Source organism: Cyanistes caeruleus, chromosome 21 (assembly GCF_971803275.1).
Source record: "Cyanistes caeruleus chromosome 21, bCyaCae1.hap1.1, whole genome shotgun sequence".
Taxonomy (NCBI): domain Eukaryota; kingdom Metazoa; phylum Chordata; class Aves; order Passeriformes; family Paridae; genus Cyanistes; species Cyanistes caeruleus.
This window is the reverse complement of record NC_141721.1, coordinates 2,513,989-2,536,781: the sequence shown is the minus strand read 5'-3', so window position 1 is coordinate 2,536,781 and position 22,793 is coordinate 2,513,989. Positions and strand designations below refer to the sequence as shown.

Genomic DNA, 22,793 nt, shown 5'->3' with positions numbered 1-22,793 from the left:
CTGCCTCCTTAATGCTTTATTTGAAGGAGGTTGAATATGGCTGCAGGCATGAGGAAGAACCTGATGGGAGGAAGGTGGTTTGTGTCTTTAATGGATACAAGGCCAGGACTTGGTTATCCCTGCTTAGCTACCTCCTCCAGAGGAAGCTGGTCCTGGAAGTACCAGGGACCACAGTCTGGGAAGAAAATGCCTTTATAAGGAAGTGGTGTAAATAGGAAGAAGAAACCGTATTGTCAGTACAGAGTCTGTGCTGGCTCTCAGGGAATTGGGAGTGTGAATCTGGGCTCCCTAAAGAGAGGTCCAGACCTGCAGTGGGGCAGGAAGGAGGGTGCTAGGGACACACATCCTGTATCCTGTGGAAAACCATGTTCCTTTCAAGCACCATCAATTTTCTCCATTAAAAAATGCCTTTAAAAATGAACATGTTTTCTTAAGTAAGCATTTATGTTGGCCAGTGGTGTTGCAGCACACACACAATATTTAAAGAATGTGAGCTGCAAACCTGTAGCTCTGCACTCTGTGCACAGCCCAACTCTACATTTTGCACCTGCCTTGGAAGCAGTTTCAAGGCAAATCATGATGTTTTGTTTCGGTGACTGGAAAATGGGGCTGTCCTAGGGAAGCTCTAATGTCTTTTTGCTTTGAAATTGTCATTTCACTGTGGTTTAGCTTATGGACACTGTTTCTTATTGTGGTGATATATGCAGGCAGCAGTATTTGGTGAAGAGCCCATATAGAATCCTGTGGCTTTTGATTTGTTGTAGATCAAATCAGGGACACAAAACCTATCTAGGCAAGCAGCTTGTCTCTTGCCTCATCTGTACCACCTATCTCCCTGTGTGAAGTGTGAACTGCATGCTTCCAGGAAAATCTGGCTTTCCCAAAGTATTTCCCCTAAAACAAAGATAACCTGGTCCATTGAATGTGGATTTGCATTCCAAAAGCCTCAGAATCAGGTCTTTTACAGTCACTTTTACAATCACTGAAATGGCCATTAAACATATCAGCAGCACCCTAGAAACCCTCTGACCCTGGGAGTGTGTGAGGTCAGGCACGTCCCTCTCTATCTGTAGCGCTCCTTTTATCCCCCAGATTGCTCCTAAAGTCCTCTTCATTCCCAGTCCCCACTAGTCTGATGTGTCTTGGTGTCTGTCAGGAGCTCAGACATTAGGCTGGTAAAAGTCCCCTAGAGATGTCTGTAGTAACCACTCTCTGCTCTTCTGTCTGGGCTCCTCACTGCATCCTGTCCCTGTGCCCATCCTGATCAGCACTCCTGGCTGGGTGCTGCCTGTGTTTCATCCCACTGATTCCAAATCTACATCAGCATTAACTGCATCTGGTTCAGCTGCTGAGATGCTCTGGGAGATTGGCACCATGTTTCCTGTACGTTTGCTCAGTCCTGAAAATACAGCATGTGCTTAAGAAATAATAGGTGCAATGTAATCATACAGACATCCCAAATGGCCAGCAGCCCTCCAGAGAGGTTCTCAGGAGGACTGGTGCCTTGGCTGGCTGCTCTTGGCTATTTTGAGATCCTCCTGGGTCATAGGTATGAGCTTTAATCCAAGAAAGGCTTTGCCACCTCTTGGATTGCATCAGGTGCTGTGAGACACAGCACTGCAAGCAATGTGGTCATTGTCTGGAGCCTGGCTCCAGCTCTCTCCCTTCCCATCATCTAGAAGCAGAAGGGAAAGTCAAAAGCTCTATCATTTTCCTGTATTCTCCCCTGGTCTATCATTGCTTAATTGTATCCCTAAATCTTATTAAATTCTGGTGTGAGTCATTGCCACAGTGAGGTGGAAACAGAGCTGAGTGAATTTAAGAGAGGAGGAGTGTCTTCCCAGGTGAGTGGCTGAGCAGGAAAACTCCCACAGCAGAGAACTACTATCACTTCATAGGTGTGTTGCATCATCTGCCTTCTGTTGCCTCTAATTTAATGCTTTAAACCCAAATCAAAACACCTGTAGTCCAAAAAGAATATAAAATAACTTGGAGTAGGAAATCCATGCCAATTAGACATGCAGATCTCTCTTAATCATCTGAGACCTTCTTCCAAGGTCACACAAGACTTATAATTGTGGTTCTACATTGTCCTGTTGCAGTGGCTCTCCACAGAACCCACTTTCCTCTCCAGCACCAGGATGAAATTGTAGGATTAATCCAAGTGTCTGCATGTCAGTGTCCTAAATGTATTTCATTTGTGGCTACAGGAGTTCAAGCTTGTAAAACTCATTATGATCTGTAGGACTGCAAAACCACTGTCACTGGGCAAATAACTTGTCACAAACTGGAAACTCTCCTCTGCTTTGTTGTATAGGCACCATTATATTCCCCTCTACTTTCTGTTCTGGTTTCTGATGCAAATCTGTAACAGTCTGTTTTCCATCACATCCCAGGCTCCTGCTTCTCCTCACTTCTAGAAGTTTAATGCACCTCTTTGGAATTCTGTCATGGCTGAAGGCAGGAGAGCCATCTTTTGCTGGATGGAGCTCTTGACATGTGTGTGTATTCCCTCATGGAATATATTCCATCTAGTCCAAGCCCCTGCTCAGCTTGCAATGAGTAGGATATTTCATTTCTGTGCTGCACGACTGAGTGATGATAGGAGACCATGAGAAAATACCATACTTAGTATTTCCTCCCTTCTTCCACATTGTTCTTGAGGATGTTGATGTGTTTATTGTCCCTAAAATTGGGATTATAGGAGTTGTTTTGTCTTATTGAGCTTTGCCTGATGTGGAGAGTCTGGGACCAAGCAGTACTGGAGCACAAAGTGCTGACAGCTAGTTAAACTCAGTGAGGTTTCTAAGTTTCTTGCATGGGAAACATTTTTTTTTTTGTGGAAGGGTAGAACACCAAGGGGAGCAGGGAAGTCAGCTACAATCACAGAGGGGTTTACTAGGAAAATGCAAATTTATTTTTGTTCTTCAATTGCTGCCTGGATAATGTTAATTGTTAATCAGTTGTTAATAGATCCAACTAGGGAAGCACAGTGAAGAAATACCAGGGCACTTTGTAAATGGAGTTAAATCTGCCATCCAAGAGAAAGCAAATAAATTCCTGTTGAAATTGTAGTAGACAGCAATGTTCCAAAGGAAAGGAAAGGCCAGGGGAACACTGTGTCAGGATGGATGTAATCAGGCACTTAATACTTCAAAAAATTATAGGATCACAGAATAATTGAGGTCAGAAGTGACCTCTGGAGATCATCTAATCCAAGGCCCCTGCTAAAAGGAGGGTCAGCTAGAGCAGGTTGCACAGGACTGTGTCCTGTTGGGTTTCAGATATCTCCTGGGATGGGGAACCCACAGCTGCTCTGAACATCCATGCTTGACCTCCCTCACAGTAAAAATGCATTTTCTTACTTTTAAATGGAATTTTCTGGATTTCAGTTGTTGCCCTTTTCCTCTTCAACTGGGCACCAGTGTGAAGGGCCTGGCTCTGCATCTACCCCCTTTTTTCAGTAATGACATACATTAATTAGGTTCACACCCTTCCCCACCCTCAGCCTTCTTGTTTGGGGCTAAACAGTCTGATGAGAGAGTAGGGGAGTTGTTGCAGGAGGTTGAACTAATGTTTCTGGGCAGATATTGAGTCCTGAAGCCCACCTGAATGCTGTCCTGAGTAAATGCTGATGTACAAGTAGTACAGAATAGCTCAAATAAGCTTTCTTGCTTTTTCTTTCCTTCTCTCCATCTTCTTATTTTCCTTTAGTATCTTTAATTTATGACTGTTCCCTTGGCATTGTCCCAGATGTCTTCTGGGAATAGTTATCTCTGGGCCTTTTATCTCTCTGTGTTTGTCATTTAGTGTGATCCTGGCAGTCCCAAAAGCTAGGACATTTATGGTGAGTGATTCAGGTTGGTGCTCAGTTGATTTCTGTAACCTGCAGAGATGAGAAGGATAACTTTGGATAAAGCTTTGGATCAGAATTAGAGCTGGAGGTGAACTTCTGTGGATGTTCAGTGTAGTTAGAGAATGGTTTTCTTATTTTTAAAAATGAAACTCGCATATCCTCAGGTTTGGGGAAGATAAGGAAGTCCCAGATCTAAAGAGAGCAACAGCCTCTCATCCAGACCCGGGAAATCAGATGCTGGTTATTTAGACCACAGAAAAATATTCAGGCTGAGACCCTTGGACCATGTACAGCTTGGCAAAGCTGTGTGCCCCCAAATGAGTTATTATATATCTGCTCTGGGTTTTCCTGTTGATTTGTTGGTTACAAAAACATGGCTGTCCCATATATCTGATGTTACATGTGTCAAAATGGTCGGTACTAGAATGTTCAATCTAGTTGAATGTGTAAATATTTCAAAACCTGTTAATTTTGCTTGTGCCAATTAATATATTTGGGTTCAAGGAAGACACAAGATGTGGTTTGGTTCTTCTTGTAGTTGCTTTAAATCTGAGCATCAGGTCACTTACCCACCTTTATTAAGGTATTTTTAAATATATTTTTTATATTTGCTTTGAAAGTAAAAACTCCCCAGAACCAGTTAAATATGAAATCTTTCATCATTGCTGTCAATCTGTCATATCTCCTCCCAGCAGAGATTTGTTAAAACTTGTCTTGGATTCAATCTGTCTCTCTTGTTGAGCCATTTGAAGCACCTTAGGTGCACAATCAGTTTCCCTGTATTTCTGTGAAATAACAGAAGTAAGAGGTTTGGATTATGCAAAAAACACAAAAAAGAAAAGCCTGATCTTACTTAAGTAGAAAAGAAAGACCAGTTTCCATTCATGAGGATTTCATTCCCAAGCTCATTGAATGATGTTACATCTGCCCCCCTCTGCTTTTATTGTCGTAGCCCAAAATTACTGAGTGTGCATATATAGAGAAAAAAAAAATGTGCAACCTTTAGAAGTTATGTGTTTAAACTGGAATTTGAAGCTTTGCTGATGTGTCATAAAAGGTTTGAGTTGAATGCTTTTCAAAGGCTGAAGGCACTGAGCATATTCTGTTTTCCTTGTAGGTGTGTTACTAGACATCCAGCAGCACTTTGGAGTCAAGGACAGTGGGGCTGGCTTGTTACAGACAGGTAAGAAAGAGTCTTTCTTTTCTCACTGGTCTTTGTGACATTCCATTTGTGCTATGGGTGCCTACAGATTACTTCATTATGATGCATGGGCACATTGGTTGTGAAATCTGCTCTTAGAAAGGTGAATGAATACACTCCTACTGGGAAGCTAAATGAACATGAGGGTTTTTATGGCCTTGATTTGTTGTTGGGCAGGAGATTGGGTCTCAAAATTATTTCAGTGTAGAATGGACCAAAAGCAAACAAACCTAATTTTATTTACAAGAATTAAATTCAAACAGGAGATGGTTACTTCCCCTAGATCAGAAAACTCCTGATAAACCAACAGCAGAGTCCTGTTCACTGCTTTAGGTTGGTAATAAGGGTGATGTATTTTGTCCTTCAGGTGCTTGACAGAATCTGCTGAATGGACAGTCCCTGTGAGCATGAAAATGTAAAACTCAGTGGGGCAAGAACCTGAGGATGAAAGCTGTAGGCAAGGCTAACAACCATTGCAACCATGAGAACTCATGGATTAACAATAGCCCTAAAATTTTGGTGCTGTTAGCTTCTGACATTTCTCCTGGTGTGTAAGGAAGGATTATTGCATTTCTGGTGTCCTTTTAATGGAGCAGGCATTTTCATGTCTCAGACATCTTTAGACAGAGCTGAACAACCCCAGGAGAACCCCAGCTTCTCTGGGCTCTGGTCCTGAGGTGGCTGAGAGGAGGGCCTGCATCTGTGGGATGCCATTGAGTACCAGTCTCATGTAAACACGGCAGCACATTTGTTCCTCATGGAGAGTTAAAAGGAGTAGCAGTATTTTTAAGAAATTCAGTAAATTAAGAAGACAATCTGGTTTGAAAACCTCCTACAGAACTATTAATTAGAGTCATGGATTTGTGGCTGTCTTGTCACTGTCATCTGTCTGAGGGAACCACGCTGGAACAATTGCATCTCTGAAAAAGTGAGAATTCAGTTAGGTTTTGAAATTGTGTGCCAGCAAGACATGTTTTCCCATGCTGTCACAGTGGGTACCAAACACCTGTCAGGAGCTTGTCTGTGAAATTGTGGCCATCACTGAATTGTATAAAATCATTCATTCTTTATGATCACACTAAAGGTGAGACTATCCTGGAGCTCCATCAATTGGTCTTTGATCTCAAACCATGTGAATCACTGCAATATCCCCTTCTTTTTTGTTTCCTGCAGCCCATGGCACAGCAGGGTCCTCATCTGTGGTTGCAGCTTCTTGGTAATGTTGTAATACAAGCAATTAATAACAATTTGTATTAAATGTTTAAAAAAATGCTGCCCTTGTGGGCCAGCAGAACTCAGCTCAGCTGAGACGAGCAGCATGTGTCCAGAACAGAAGGTTACAGCTTTACAAGTGTCACTGATTATAAGTAGCATCAATCAATTATGCCCAAAATGGCACTGGTTGTCTGTCAGATTCTCTTCTACAGCAATTATTTGTATTTATTTATTGTACTCAGAGGAACAGGTCCTCAATGTATCATTAGACACAAAGTGCTTTCAAGAAAATATTCTGGTGGAAAAGGACACTTGCCAAAGCATGTATTTAATCTTCATTCCCCTCAGTGGATGAAATCCTTCTGAAGGTTATTCATTGACAGCAAGTAAAAGCTAACTTCAATATTCATTTGTTAATTGCAAGATGTGTTATTTATTTCTCTAGCAAGCACACAGGGCATCTGAAAACAGCATCAGTGAGTTATTGCAGGATTGCTCTTGAGTGTGTCAAGTTTTCTAACAGGTAATTGTTGCTTTAAGAAAAGCAGTGTTTTCTCTTGGATTTTTTTGCTGATCTGAAAACTGAGGGCTTGACTTTTTCCCTGTGTGCTAGAATGCTGTCTGATATACAGAGAAGTCATGGCAGTCTGAGAGTCTGATTCATGAAAGCAGTTAAACCTATTTGGAAATGCCTCTGCAATCAAGAATGAAAGTATTGTCTTGAATCAGTGAGCAGCTTTGAGGAAAAGGTGTTTGTGCCTGGCCCAGTCCCCGCACACCAAGGACTGAACTATAAAAATGCCTTTTACAGCCTGTGCTCTCACTGGGCAGCCCTGGATTGCAAAGTAAATATTCTTTGGGGGGGATAAAATGCTCAGGGTGGGTAGGGAAGGTGTCCTTGCTTCCTGCTAAGAGGAGGGAAGTGCTTCAGCTGCTGTTGCATTTTGTCTTTCTGTTGTTCGTGTCAGCAAGTGAGTGCAGGCAGCTAGAACAGGGAAACTCTCCAGACTGCCTTATCTTCATTAATATCTTCACTTTATGATACTGCATGGCCAGCAGCACAAGGTAACAGTTCATTTCCCCATCCTGTCCTTCTGATTTGCACAAGGAAAGTCTGTCCTCACTATTGGCCTTTCAGGTACTTGGGCTGGGTGTTGCAAGGGAAACTTGCACTTGTGCTGCCTGTGGCACATCTGTTCTGTCAGTAGAAATTGGCCTATTTTCCCTCAGGCTGTAGTTCAGGCACCTCTTGCCAAGGTTGTCTTCACTTCTGTAATTTATTATAATAATGAGGGGAAAGATTTCCCACAGATTTTAGAGAAGTAGTTATTATTCCACCCAAAGTCTCCACATCATTTAACACAGCCTGTCCATCCCCCCACATATATTCCTCAGGCCTTAGAAGCTGATTCAAACACTGTATAGTGGAAGACAGGATTTTTGTTGGTATTGTGTAATACTTTCAAACAACATTTTCCTCTTAGCACCAGCAGTGCAGTCTCAGGTAACTGGTATCTGCACTGTTTTGTGCACAAACAGTTCAGAAGGGCTGGTCTGGCTCCCTTGACTTTTTTCATTACCTCTGTAGCTGCAATTATGAAATAGGGACATTATCAGTTATCATTTATTTAATGGCTACCAGTTGCTGGAAGGGAAACATGGACTTATATTCAAAAACTTTATGAGTAGGTTGCTTTTTTTTTTCTCCCCTTCTTCAGTGGTTCTAAAAGCTTTTGCTAGTAAGTGTAAAACCTGCTTGTCTTTAATTCTTGCTTTCACTGTGCCTAGAAGTTTAATTTTCAAGTGTGGTGACCAGGGGAGTGTTTGTGTATGGTCTCAGTATGATATCAGTTGCTGTTGATACATCTTGGGCCCAATGTAAGTGATAGCTCAGAAGAGAAGAGCTTTTTTTCCTTGACTTTAAGTGAAGTTGGATCAAGGTGTTCTATGAACTGGAGGTGAGGAAACAGACCTAATTTTTGTGGTACATTTTATATATTTTGTACATTTTGTATATTTAACATGCTTCATCCCAGGGGAGCCTCAAGTGCTCTCTCTGAAAAGATTTAAAGGTTGCTTTGCTTTTGTCTTGTCTCCCACACCTGGAGAACTCTCATTTTTTCAGAGCACAGACCTGCAGTTCTGCAGGGCAATGTATGCTGTAGTGGGAATGTGAACAGCAGAGATCAGGTGATAAAGAGGTCAGGCTTGGTCTGTGTCTGCTGGGAGATCCCCAAGGTGATACAGCACTGCTGGATTTGAGGGAGAGATCACTTGGATAAGCCAGTCTTGACAGAGTGTGAAGGACTCTGGAGCACTGAAAGTGCTGTTTGGGAATGAAGAGCACTGAGGTTGGTTCAGGTATCCAGAAGACTCTGGAAGTGCAGAGGTGTGTTTGCAGTAGTGGGAATGCTGGGATCCTGGACCAGTCCATGCAGTTGTTTGGTTTCTTTAATGTCCTATCTGGAGTTCCAGGTGTCTTTTCCTCCAAACCAGTGCTTCTCAAACCTTCTGGGCTGTGTACCAGACCACTCTGCATCCTTACAATCAAATTTGTGTAGTGATTTATTACCCCTGTAAAATTAGCACTGCTACATGTCTGGCTGGAAAGAACATGCTGTTACATTGTGAGCCATACTTTTGGGCACATGGCAGAAACAAGAACAGGTCAGCAGGGCTGCAGTGATTCCCATAAAAAAACCCACGTGCACCTGAGGAGGAGTGACTCATTCATAGACACTTGTACCTGGCTTTGAAAATGAATTCCAGGGCATCACTTACGTAAAAAGTGAACATTCTTCATGGTATTGGGTAGTGTTAGCAGCCTGCAGAACTAGATTCCAATTAACACAAGTAAGCCTGACTTGCATGAATGGTGTATTGTTGTATCAATCTCCCAATGTTCTCCCCTTGCCCCCAGTACAGGCACATTTTTGGGAATGTTTCCTGTATGCTAATGTAAGATTATAGAGCAAAGACCCATTTTCTGCTTAAATTATGTGGGGAGCCTAGTTTTGGAGAGAAAATATTACTGATCATAATCAATTTCTTACCCTAATTCACTGTATATTTACAGCTATGTAAATGTATATAAACATTTTTTTCCTAAAACTCTCTTCAGTTGTTTGCAAGGTAGACAAATGACTGTGGAAGGCTCAGGTTTTTAAATCACAGGTAAAAAACAAACAGTTCTTTGATGGCATAAGTAGCAGGAGGAGGGGTTCACACACATTCTTGTGGTCTTTGCTGCTGCAAGCAGGGAAGTGCTTTGGTTTTCAGTGGAAAGGATATTTGTAGGGAAAGTTCAGCTCTGATATCTTTTATTCCTCCACTCAGTTATACATGAGGTTATTAGTAATCAAACATTTGAACAGTTTTGACCATTTTCTCCTCCATCCACTAATGTTTACAGAAGAGTTTCTTCCCATATTCTCCTACTGCATCATTATCCTTGTTCTTTGTGGGTGAGCTGAACTGGAAATGAGGCAGCTCTAATTTATTTCCTTGTGGGACAGTGGTGTTGAAGTGAGAACAGTAATAGCAATACACCTTTCCTGCAAAGAGTTGCCCTAAAGAACTAAGGACTTGCAATAACTTGCTTATTTGGAGCTGCACTAACTTAAAATGGATGGTTACAATAAATTACTGTTGGGATGGACTTGGAAGTGAAATAGGGAGGCAGTACAGGTAAAACAGTTTGAGCTTGGATTTCTTTATTGTAAATTCTATATATTTACAATTCATAGGATCATAGAGAGTTCTGAGTTGCCAGGGACCCACAAGGATCATGAAGTTCAACTCCTGGTCCTGCACAGGCCACCCCAACATCCCCACCCTGTGTCTGAGATCATTCCAGTGACAGTGGTGGCCAAGGTGCTCTCTTTGTGTCATTAGCCTGTTTCCTTCTTTGTCTCGTTCATCACTTTGTGGAGGCAGGATGATCCCCTGTCAGCCTTGCTAAGAGTTACACAGTGAAATTTTCAGCAGAGGATTTGTCTGTCTGGGGTTGGGTTGGATTTGTTTTGTTTTCCTTGAAGGATGTTTGAAATACGCTCTGAAATCTTTGTTTTTAATTCTGCCTTATTCACAGTTACTGGATATTTTATTTTTTTTTTGCCTCACCCTGGGATGTGAGTGGTCCTGGTCACCTCAGCACTTGATGGTATCAGTTGTCAGCACTGTGTTTGTGTCTTCAGCATCCTGTGGTTTTGTCCAACATAGCTTTTATTGTTATAAATAACAATAAAATTGTCTTGCCCTTGGCCACACCTCTGGAGTACTAGAAATCATTGACAAAGTCTGACAAAGAAAGGTACTATTTCATGAGAGCCTTTGTGATAGAATGAGTCATGTTAAGAAAGATGGGAAAGAAAAAGGAAAAGAAAAAGCTTTACTGAGTTCCATTCTATTTTAGCATATGGGCTGTTTTGAAAAGCAGCCTTCCAGGTGTAGTTTAGGATATATAAATGCTTAACTTACTAATTGTGCCCACGAATCAAAGTGAAGTGGCACTAATTCCACCAGAAAAATTGCTCCCACATTAAATTAAAAGCTGAAAATTAGTGATTGAGCTAAGAATCTTTTAAAAGCCTGATACTAAAAATAGATATTAGTTCAGAAGGGCTGATGTAAACAGTTATTATGGTGAGAACCATGCAATATTTCACTAGATAAATCCATCTCCTTTATCTGTCTTCTTGAAAGTAAAATTACTGAACAGGAGCATGAAAATGTCTCATAATTTTTGCTGGTTTAGTTCTCACCATCTCACAATTTAAATTTACTGTTAAATTGCCATCTCCCACCATCTCCTTGCTGGGCAGGGTTTCTCAGGAGCACTGAGGTTCCACTGTTGTTCCAGCTCAGGGAGCTGAGACTGCCTCAGCTCTGTGGCTCAGTCATGTGGGCCTGGAAACAGGGTCTGTCCCTAGGGTTTATTGGGTTGCATTCCTTAGAAAATTCTTACATTCTTATAAAAGTGTAGGTGGATTCATTCCTGCTTTACCCACCTAGAGCCTTCAGTTACTTCCAGCTTTTGGCTGATGTAGCAGTCATGCTGCCTGCCAACTGCTTGGAAACCCATGGATGTGATAATGGGGAAAATTATGAGCGAGTGTGGCAGCAAATATGTCATATTGAGGGGGAGGGCAGCAAAACAAAGAGAAAATATTAAAAGAAAATATCTCCAGGAAAAAAAAATAGTGAAGAGAGCAAACATTTTCCTCAAAAGCAAATTTACCAAAGTTGTCCTTGTTGTCATAGAGGATGTTTTATGGCAAAAGAGGTATGATATAGGATATTATACAATGGATATTGAATTTTCACTAAAAGCTCCCTAGTGAGATATTCCTACCAGCTGCTAGTGTTACACCTTCCAGAGACTTGCACAGTATATGACACCCTGAGCAGAGAATAAATTTGCATTGTATAGAAAAGATGTGTTCATTTTCCTTGTTTGTACTTACTGAACTTATTCTTTCTGGATTCATAATCCAGAAACTGGTTTCTTGTCTGGTCACCAGACAAATAAACTTTTGGCAGCACCATACCAAGTTTCCCCCCGAGCTTGAGTTCCAGCTGAATAGGACTCAGCAGAGCTCAGCTGGCACCTCCGGCATTTCTGGCCTCCTGGGAGGGGAGTGGAACAGGCACTGAACACAAACCAACACCAGATGGGCCACTGGTCACTCATCAGGATCACCTTCTACATTTTTAGACCTAATTGAAATGGACTTCTTTAATACCTTGACAATCCCTGGATTTACCAAATATTGCCTTTCCTTTTTTCCATTAATGTAATTGATGATGCATGAAAGAATTGCGTTTGCAAACCTTGCGCATTGCAGTATTTGTTTCAGGATGGTTTTTTTCCCAGTGGTATTTGTTCTCCCAGCAAGATACTGGTCCAAAGAAATTTAAAATGAGGGTTAAAGAAATTTAAAACAGGGTCCAGTCACACTCCATGACTATTGAAACTGTGATTAACCCTGGAGTCTTCTATAGGCGTCGTGTTCTTTTATCCATAGCAGCAAGTTCATTTGCAGAGCTCGCTCCTGGAACTGCAGCTCAGCTTGGCATTAGAGTATTTTTCCAAGTCAGGAATGACACACGGGTGATAATCTTAGAAATAATGAGTGTAAACCAGAGATGCTGTAAGACACACAGAGATTCATTCTCCAGTGTAGCTGTGATCCTTTTCCAAACCATGGCAAGTTAAACACTGGGATATTCCAGTATTTCCGCAATTTCCTTAAACTAATTTGTCCTTTTTTGAAGACCCCCCAGCCACTCTGAAACAGTTGCTCTTTGTCTAAATTGACATTTATAACAGCAAGAGTCAGGAGCTTTTCTAAATACTGCAAACAACATTGAAATGGCAAATAATTCTGTCTGATAGCATTTACAATGGTGTGAGAGGCTTCCCTACACCCTGTGATGTCTCTTCACTGTGGGATGAAGGCTGCTCATCACTGTAGGTGTTTATTTGTGGCCTTCTGGTTGTTCAGCTCTCATCCTAGTCCTCAATATACAGTTGCAAATCACAGTCAATGATGATTTTTCTTTGCATTTACTTTGTGATGCAAAAGCCTTTTGAAATGTTACTGACATCTGGAAAAAACAATGGATCAGCCCGTGGCTTCATACTCTGGCAGAGTTATTCAAGTGCTGATGGGCATGCTGTGGCATTGGAGAGGAAGTATTTATGGTTCCTGAGCTGTTCTCAGACCACTGGTGCTTGAATGATGGTGAGACTCTCTCTAAAGCTTGCTGGACATATGAAACTGTGGGAGATGAGGGTATTCTAGATGTCCTGAGCTCATCTTCAAAATGCCTCTGGCTCGCTTGTGGATCTTACTATGTGGTTGTCTGGGAAGCCTGTTGTATTTTAAAATAAATATATGTCTTTATTTATAGATCTATATCTAGACATATAAATCAATAGATAGTTTTTTATATCTATATCTATGTTGTAGTTTAGGTGCCAGACTCTCAGAGGAGAATAGGTTGAGTTACCTGGTGTGCTTTAACACAGGAGAAAGCAGCTTGACAGCTGCTGAGGGGCTGGACCTTATTTTCTGCTAAAGGTAGATCTTGGTGTCTGGTGGCTCAGACTCCTCCCTGACCCTCACAGTGCTGTTAATCAGACTAGGAAGTGCTTCAGCATTTTATTCCCTGTCTCTGGCAGCTGGTGGTGATTGATTGTGTCCGAGCACACGGATTCTGTGTGAGTTTAATGATGGGTAATAAACGAGGATCAGCTCAGGGCTCAGGGTAAGTGAGAGCAAATGGTTCCTTCCTTGCCTTGTGGAGGATTTGTGATTCATAATGAAACCAGACAGCGAGTGCATTTACACACAAACCACACTTTGGGCCAGCATGTCTGGTGCAGACCAGCTAGCCCCAGCCCCTGCTGCACTCACATCATCTCACATACACCCTCCACTTCCTTCTCACAGCACAAGTCTCAAAAAATAGTATTTTTAATTTTCCAAAAATATTATTTTTAATTTGCTTGTCCTCAAAAATAAGGGGGGGAGGGTAATGGAAAATCACATAATATAAAGAATGTCCTGAAAAGGATGTGGGGTATATGTTTTTTCGGAGTTTTTTCTTCGCAATGCAGAAACAATCAGTAGGGGCCAGTTTGCTGGAAAGCATTCCAAAAAACTTATCAGGGAAGAGTGGAAAGCCTGTGGAAATGAATGTCACGAGGAATATTGTCAGGACCTGAGCTTAAAAGATCAGATCTTTATGTGGATAACACATTATTATTCTTGGGAGAGCTGAAGCCAGCCTCTGAGTAGTTCAGCTGCCTGTGCAGGAATTCTGTGTACTTTCCTCAGAAGGACCTGATTGCTGTCCCTGTCACAGACAGGATGCAGGACTACACGGTTTTCTGGTCTGTTGTCATTGTTCTTGTGTTCTTATGAAGTGGTCTCCTGAGGTTACATGAAAGATATCTTACTGGGGGACTTGTTTATTCACTGGCAATGCCTTAGGCAGAAAGATGGACACTGCTGTTAGGGAGAAACTGTGAGATTCCACAGCAAGATGATTTTTTATTTCTCTTTTTGTGTTGGTGCTTTGAATTGAGACCCAGTCAGCACTACAGAAATTTTCCCTCTAGAGTTAATGTGGTTTTGGGCCAGTCCCTAATGGGTGGTAGCTGAGAGCTGTCATTGCACAAAACATTTTGCATTTTACAGGCAACTCAAAAAAGTAGGTAATTGAGCAGGACAAAATCCTGAATTTCCCTCTGTGACCAGCAGACAGCTCGTTAGAGGTGAGGATTGGCTGGGCAGTGTTACTAAATGTGTTTCCCCTGCAAATAAAGGTGAAGCTATCAATAGTGCTCACAGCCCTGGGAGGAGGGAAATCTTTGAGGAAAATAAGACAATTCTGGGTTGTTGGATTAGCATCAAACCAAAGCAATTACCCTCAATTGATTTTACATCCATATCTTCTGTGAATTTTAGCATATTCCCATTCCACAGTTATTTCTATTTCTAAAAAAAGTGAATTAGCATAGAGCTGCAGATGGCAGGATTTTAAGAGCAGTACCCCTTGCTGGCACTGACTGCATCTTAGAGCAAGGGAATAAAAATCAGATATTTTAGATGTCCTCTTGAAGTTTTTGTGATGAGAAATAATATCTTTTCATCCTTTAGAATTCAGTTTAATTTGACAAATGTTTGCCTTCCTCCAGATATCTACAGGCAGGCAGTGTGAGAGCAGGGTGAAATCAGTGTGTTTAGAAATTCAGAAAGATGTAAACTGACCCCTGTGAAGGAAGTTAGCTGTAATACAGAGATGAATCTGTATTTTTTTCCTTTAGACTGATAATTTCCTTACTGAGTTTTACTGATTTTAAAAGATGGCATTTTACTGATCCACTAAAAGCACTCTTGAAGACGTATGGTTTGAGTTGGAAAGGGAATGGTTTTGTGCAAAATGGTGTGGAAGGAGTTTGCTACCAAACTCTGAGACCCTGTTATCTGCACATGCACAAACACACACCATGAATGTGATTCCCTGTCCGGACACGAGTGCTTTGCTCCTGTGCCTTGGTGATAACACTGAAACAAGATCTGGGGTGCCCTGGGTGTCTCTCACTCACCCAGAGCATTTCCTGCCCATTTGCCTGTGCTTACGTGCTTTCCTGAGCAATTTCTGGAGCACATAACCTGCAGAAATGTCTTCAGTTTTAACTCCAAGTAGGACAACTTTGGTGGGTGCCAATGATAGATGTTAAAATTGAGGGCAAAGTCTCATTTCATCCCTGTGTCCTACCAGATTAGATGCTGTCCCGAGGCTGTCGGTGCTGTGCTAGTTGACAGCCAATTCCAACATTAAAATGCAGCTATGACCATTTTCCCTTCCAAAGAGGGATGTGTTTTGCCAAGCCCAGTGTAGCTGGTACAACAGCCCCCTAAAGAACTGTAAAAATAATTAAAAAGAAATCAATCAGTCCCACTGTCGGCCTGGGGAGAATGTCAGCAAAGAGCTGTGTCCCCCTCCCCATTCCCAAAGCAGAGCCATGTGGATTTCGAGGTTTTGATGGAGCATTTCCTCTCTACTCTCAGCATTCTCTTGGCTCCCAGCAGTGTAGCCATCAGGACTGGTAGCTCCAAAATCCCCCTGGGCTTGTGGCTCTGGTGGAAGGCAATAGCTGAGGGTCTCTTTCTGCTGCCAAAAGCAGCATCCCTGCTCCAGCCTTCCCCGAATCCCTGGCTCTGTGATGGACCAGCGAGCGAGCGGTCATGGGGAGCAAATGTTTGGTTACTGCAGAGTTTCTCTTTGTAAATGCAACCAGCAGATATTGAGAGCTGTGTGTAGATTTCAGCAAAGCATTTCTACTGCAGAATAGTAGTTTATTTAGGATTTTCATTTTAAAAACAAACCCAAACAAACCTTAAGTCTGAAAGCTGTGGGATGAGGATGTATCAGATGATCTCCCTCAGTAAGTTGTGACAAATACATATGGAGCTCTTGATTCCACTCTAAAGAGAAGGGGAAGCACTTCCTATTGCCTTGTTTTTATTTTCTTTTTTCTTAGGAAACTGCTGTTGTTGGTCAATAACATGTAGCAAGGAATGTATTACTAATACCCAGTACAGATGTCTCCTCTCTATCCTGTTCTCTATTGCTGCAGGAAGTTGGTTTTGAGATTGAGACAGAATAATTCCTATTGCATCCTAATTAATTATTTAAAATTAAAATGTTAGTTGGGGAAGGATGCAGGATTGGTAGTACTGTTGTGAAGGACGGCAAAGCTCATTTTAGGATGAAAACAGTCTTCCCTCTCTATCTCAAATTAGGATCCAGGAACATTATTTCTCTTCATACCAGACACAAATGAAGCATCATTCTATTATGAGAATAACAGATTTAAAGTATTTTATTGCTAGTTAAATCTAATTCATGGTGCTCAATGCAGATTTCAAGGATCAAGGGATTTAGATTATCCTGCATTACCAGCTTTAGGCTGTCATTTCTTGGTGTGTTTAAGTGCCTGCTGTGCTTGAAAAGGCTTTGAGGACAAAGGTGCACATCCCTGTCCCTGAACCAAGGGACCCAGTGTAGTTCCAGCCACCAGCTCATGCTGCCTCTCTTGGATCAGGGAACTTGCCAGAAAGGAGACAAGATTAGTTTCAGCCCTCAGCAAGCCCCGGATTTTGCTCTCCAGATGGTCACACAAGCTCTATACTGGCACAAGGGAAAGTCTGACCAGTTCCTTGAGGAGATCTCACCTTTGATTCCGAAGGCTTCTGCAGATGTGGCTCTGTGTGTGCCTGCAGTCATAATTCCATTGGGAAAAGAAAGAGCTCTTCAAGCAGAGGAAGGGAACAGAACAAAATAGAGCTCCTTTGGGCTTTGTGGTTATTTAAATGCTTTTTAAAGACACCTTTCTCTGGCTGTGAGCCCTGGGTATAGGTGTTTTATCCTCCTGGCAAATAGGAGCAGCCTCTGCCCAGCTGGAGGGTTATTTGTGACTGTGGCTCTCAGAGGGATGGCAAGTGGGCAGAACATCCTGGACAACTGCATGGGAAGGGAAAAGCAGAACTGCTATTTGTTGAGAAGCAGAGTTTCATGATTGCTAGGAGTGATTGCTGCCTGTGTGTAACAGCAGCCAAGACTGGGTTAGGTATATTTTAATCTTGTTGTAGCTGTGTCACTCAGAATGCTGCAGTGCTGCACAGCTATTGACCAGTCTCTGCACCTCTGGGATCTCATGTCGAATTCAGGATTGACCAGGATGGATACAAATCCATCCTAATTGGCTAACTAAGTTAATGAACTTTCCCTGCAACTGATTGCACAATGGTGAAGCGAGCCTGTCACGCACTGTGTGAGCACCGCAGCCAGGCAGGGCTGACACGTCCTGCTCCACAGGACAACCAGAAACTTCTCAAACACTTAGACCTGCTTAAGTCAAATGGAGGAAAAACTTTTTACAAAAGTAAATTGCTGGACATCCAGAGAGATAAAACAGTAGAATTCTGTCTTTTCCACTGTACACTTAGGTAAAAAAATTTGAAGTGCAACAGAATGGAATTGAACCTCAGATGTATAAAAGGGTTGTGAGTTGGTAACTGTGAGTAACAATCTCCTTACGTCTTCACCATTAAAGAAGTTATGAAAGGCTGAATCTTTTAAGTGCAGCTTCAATGGACATAATATAGGAAATCAGTAAAAAAGCAGTTAAAAAATTGAGTGCTGGGTTTCTGGATATTCTTATCTCATTTTCAGTTTCCAAGGAGTGGATTTCCCAGCAATTCCCACTGAAGCAATTATTCTTCTTAGTCAAGGTGAACAAAGCAAGCTTCAGGATATCCTTTGCTGGGAATATAGGGGCTAACCCTTGGAAGAATCTGATTTCTGCAGTGAGGAAAAGGGGAGGGATTATCAGTATTGAACTCTTCCAAGCACTGCATCTTGTTATTATTGAGTGAATTATGAACTTGACAGGCAAGCTGTGTTCAGGCCTTGTCTGGCTTCATAAGTGGAGTTTTTGTAAGCAGGTTCTGACCCTGTCTCAGCAAATGGAACTGAGTGGTATTGTACAGCAGCCTCCTTCTCCCTATAAATGTGTGTGTTAGCTGTGTGTGCACAAACTCATCCTAAACATGTTGTTTACATTTTGTAGCAGTTTGTGCTAAGACAAAACTGGCACCTCATGGTGCAATGTGCTCCCTATGGAGAAGACAAGATTGGAGCTTGAATTCTGATGAGTGGCATCTGCAGTGAGGGAAACACGAGCTAGAGTGTCCTGTGAAACAGAAACACACACTGGAAAACACAGAGTGTGTGAGTAGTTAGGGCTGCACCTTTAAAACACTTATTCTCCTCTCTTTCCAACTTCTGACCCATTCCCACCTTGTCACCCAGCACTGAGTGCCACCTCCAGTTGATACTTGAACATCTACAGGGATGGGGATTCCTCTGCCTCCCTGAGAAGCCCCTCCAATGCCTGACCAACCTTTCCATGAAGAAATTCCTCCTGAAGTCCAGCCTGAGTCTTCCCTGGCACAACTTGGGGCTGTTTCTTCATGTCCAGTCCCTGTTCCCTGGGAGCAGAGTCCGACCATCACTGTCAGGGAGTTGTGGAGAGCCAGAAGGACACAAACACAAAGACACAATGAGGCATTTATAAAATTCTCCATTTTGTCCTTTGGTGTGTTCTGGGAGAACATTTCAGACCACATCCAGCCCAAACCTTACTCCATATACCTTACTCCAATTGATTTGGTGCATTCTCACACTCTTTATTTTGTTTTTTTTAATGCTCCTGTGTTCAACACTGTCAGTGTGTGACAGCTTTGTATGACATATGGAACTGATGGTGTTTCAAAGCTCCTCACACTTGTCAGAAACTTCTCGTCTGCATGAGAGTCTGGAACCCGGTGATCTCGTGTTTTGCACCCGGCAAAACTCAGTAACGTGATCCATCTGTTGGCTGTTGAATTAGCAATGAGGTAAAACAAAGCTCGTGTGCAGAGTGATGTAACAGAGTACCTACAGTAAGGTTTTCAGGATGGTATTTTCTAAAATCAATTGTATTGTATTAATTCATTCTCCTTCAAAGGATGAATGTTTTAAGTCATGTTGCTGAGATTCCTGGGGCCTTGGACTACCTCACCACTGGGTATCAATTTTACCTTGGTCATATCGTGCAGTCAGTAAGGTTGAAGACCTCTAAAATCATCAGCTCCAGCCATTAATCCAGCACTGCCAACTCCACCACTAATCTGTGCCCCTCAATGCCACAACCACAGAGTTTTTGAACACTTCCAGGGATCTTCTTCCAGTCACCATCACCACATTGTGCCTGAACTGTGGCACAGTTCAGGTTCAATGGCTAAGTAGCATGAAAGGATCTTTGTTCTTTCTTGGCTTGAGTGGTTCTGTAGGGAAAAAAAATTCAGTTTAAATTGTGGTTGCAGCCCTTCAGAAATCCCTCCAGCATTCTATAAACAGAACACTGCTGAAGCTGGAAGACCTCTGTGGGTTCCAGATGTCTGTAGTTCATCATGGGCAGGTCGCTTTCCTGTGTCTCAATTTCCTTAGCCCTAAAGTAGAAATTAATGTTTAACTTTCTTTCCAAATTGTCCTGTGCCTCACCATGATTAAATGTGCTGAGTGGTATTATTATAGCATAAAACTATAGAGAAAATGAAAATTAGAAGAGGGAAGCATTGCAAAAACATGTCTTTGAAACAGAGGAGATGGTTGGGCTGTTGGGGAGTCTATTCACCATTACAGGTGGATGGTAACTGGTGTCACGAGCAGCTTGAGAAACACGTGCACCCATGACTGAAAGTCCCTGGGGTAGAAGTGGCTCGACCAAATCCCAGGGTTGTACTTGTACACACCCATAAATTATCCCATCCAGGGCAAGCTGCCTGTTTAGATGTTCTCATTGTTTGGAAATTTGTTGTTGGGAAGATGTTATCAACCTCTCAGCACACAGTTCTCAGCAGTGTCTCAGTGGATGCCAGTCCCTTGAGGCAGAGGCTGTCTGGGTTTGCCTTGCACAGGTCCAAGCACACTGTCAGCACTCAATTAGATGTGTGCACACCATTTGTGCTGACTCAAAGCTCAAAGATACACACTAGGGTTTTCTTGGTTGAGCATCCTTGTGTAGAGAAAACTATTTTCCAGCTGACTCTGAACCTTTCTAGCATTATTCCTGATAGGGAAAAATAAGCCCCACGTGCTTAAAGTCAAAACCAAAAGACTTTTTCTCAGAGGTGCCTGTGATCTGCTCAGCCTTCCAGGAACTGAGGAACAGCAGCCTCTGTGTGTGTCCCTGTCACTGCCTCTCTTCCTTCTTGACTCCACTCTGTGGATGACCTGCTAGCAGGAGAAGGCCCTCTCTGGGTTGATAAATCTACTAAACAAAAATCCACTAAAGAAAAGAGCAAGTGAGATGGAGGCAAGTGTCTTTGGAATCACAGGGTGGAGAGCTGTCGTGTCAGAGCCTTTCAGGGAACAGCTGTGGAGTCAAGCTGGTAAATTTTTGTTTGGAGAGAAAGAAGAGAAAAATAAGAGTGATGGCATCTAGTTCCAGGAGGCAGGTGCTTTTTTGTGACTGTTTAATATAAAGTCTACAGTTCCTTCCTCTTCTCTCATCTCCTTTGCTCCCACTGTTGGGGGATTTACTTTTCCCCTGGGTACACAGGCAGCTCTTGAGAGGGAAAAGTGTGGTCTGAATAGCAGCTCCCTGGCCATAATCCTGAAACAGGACTGAAGCTGCAGTACATGCAGCAGCAATAGAGGCTTGGGAGGATGATTTCCTTGTCTGGTGGGTGTTTGGGTGGGACGTGTAAGACTTTTTATGCTGCACATTGTTGTAATTCCAGCCATGCACAGAAAAAGCTGGGCAGTGCTGGCTGGGAAAGTGCTCATGCACCTGTACAGGGTGGGACAGGCATCCAGAGGCATAAATAGACACCAAGCCATCCTGTTTGGGCAATTACACTTTTCCTGCCTTCTCACCACAGTCGGCATTTCAGTGGCTAAGCCACAAAGGGAGGAATAAAGACAAATGGCTTCTCCTTTTGCAAATACCTGTACTTAAAAGAACCTCCCTCCTTGGTGGCATTCACTATGTGTCTGTTTATTCATCCTTTGCTCACATGATAATTTACTCCTGCAGAAATGTATCTCAGCTCCACCCTGTGCCAGGACTGAGCCACTTTTGCTGGCACTGCTGGAGATCATTTACCAGGAGAAATTAGCTGTACACATCCATAATGGGACTGCCAGAGCTGTACCTGCCCACAGCTGCTCCCGATGCCATCACTGCCTTCACAGCAGCTCATCTGAAATCCCAGTGGGTTTCTAACTCTGCCCTGACTTGCACTCTACATCTCTTCAAGAGCTGGTAATATTCTGAGATGTCTCTAAGTGAAAATTGGAAGAGGAGCTGTTGATTGGGAAGAGGAAAGTGCAATGCCAACCCCTGTCCCACTGCAGCTCTAATAGAAAAGATTTGTGGCTGTGGCTGAGCTGAAGCAGCATCTGCTGTGGTGTCATTTCAGTTTTATTAATTTGGGAGTGGGTGAGTGCAAGGAGCAGAAAATGCTGTGGAAGAAGGGAGAGAAGCCAGTGAAGAAGAGGCTGGCACAAGTTCCAGGCTCCTCTACTGGAATGCAATCCTCTGCCTTATGCTCAGCCCTCTTGCCTACAAATGAAAGATGTTTCTGCTGCCCCTCTCTCCAACTGAACGTGATGCAGTTTTGTGTCTTCTGGATGAGGCCTCTCCTTTGTGGTGTTTAATTAGCACAGAACCTCAGCTTCTGTTCTAGAGTAGCTCAGGTTTCCATCCTACCTGGGAATGTGCCCTACTTTAGTTCACCTCCGTTCTGCCAGCCCAGGCTGGGGCTCAGGAGTCTCGGCTGTCACTGGCAGGAATAATTGCAAAAATTGATTCATGGGGAAATGCCTTTAACAGGCAAATCCTTTTGACAGACCACACAGTCATCATACTCTGCATTTATTTGAGTCAATCAATGCTCTGATGCATATTTGGGTCATAAATACTCTGATATAAATTGCATTTATTCTTGTGACAGCTGTGTTCCATTACCTGTTATTTATTTGGCTCTGTTGTCCTTTCATTTTACACCTTGTGGAGCTGTCAAGTCAGCTGCTTACCACTGACAAAGCTCACAGCTCTTCCAAAAATAAATCCTCCAAAGGGATTTAAGCAGCAGAAGGATGTATGTTGTTGGAAAGTCATTGGACAGTCTTTTTTTTGGTTTGCTTTATTTGATAGAGGAGTTCTGTGCATTTCGCCCAAATTCCAGAATTAGACTTTTCATTTATGATCCAGAGGTCACTGAAGATAATAATCCCACTGATTAATGGGAGTTTTGGATCACACCCTGCATGTCTCAAAGTTGAATTAACCATGTTATTTGATATTGGAAATGGTGGGATGCTGACTTAGATGTTTCTAATTTTCCTTTGGAAGCTTTTCCAGTTTTGTGTCTTTTTACATCGTAAAAATGGCAG

At 42.5% G+C, this 22,793-nt stretch overlaps 1 protein-coding gene and 1 long non-coding RNA gene across 4 annotated transcripts in view; both read left to right on the top strand.

The window, feature by feature from the left end:
- The window catches only part of SPNS2 (SPNS lysolipid transporter 2, sphingosine-1-phosphate), a 114,164-nt gene that overhangs the window by 30,515 nt on the left and 60,856 nt on the right, over positions 1-22,793 (top strand). For all 3 annotated transcript variants that reach the window (XM_086858934.1, XM_086858933.1, XM_086858932.1), the window contains exon 2: positions 4,974-5,039. In XM_086858934.1, the coding sequence (XP_086715060.1) occupies positions 4,974-5,039 (66 nt within the window). The remainder of the gene's footprint in view (positions 1-4,973; positions 5,040-22,793) is intronic.
- Positions 5,163-10,540, top strand: LOC147649601 (uncharacterized). The gene is made up of 4 exons (XR_015278359.1): positions 5,163-5,390; positions 6,718-6,795; positions 6,886-7,117; positions 7,241-10,540. It is a non-coding gene; the product is annotated as an uncharacterized LOC147649601 (long non-coding RNA).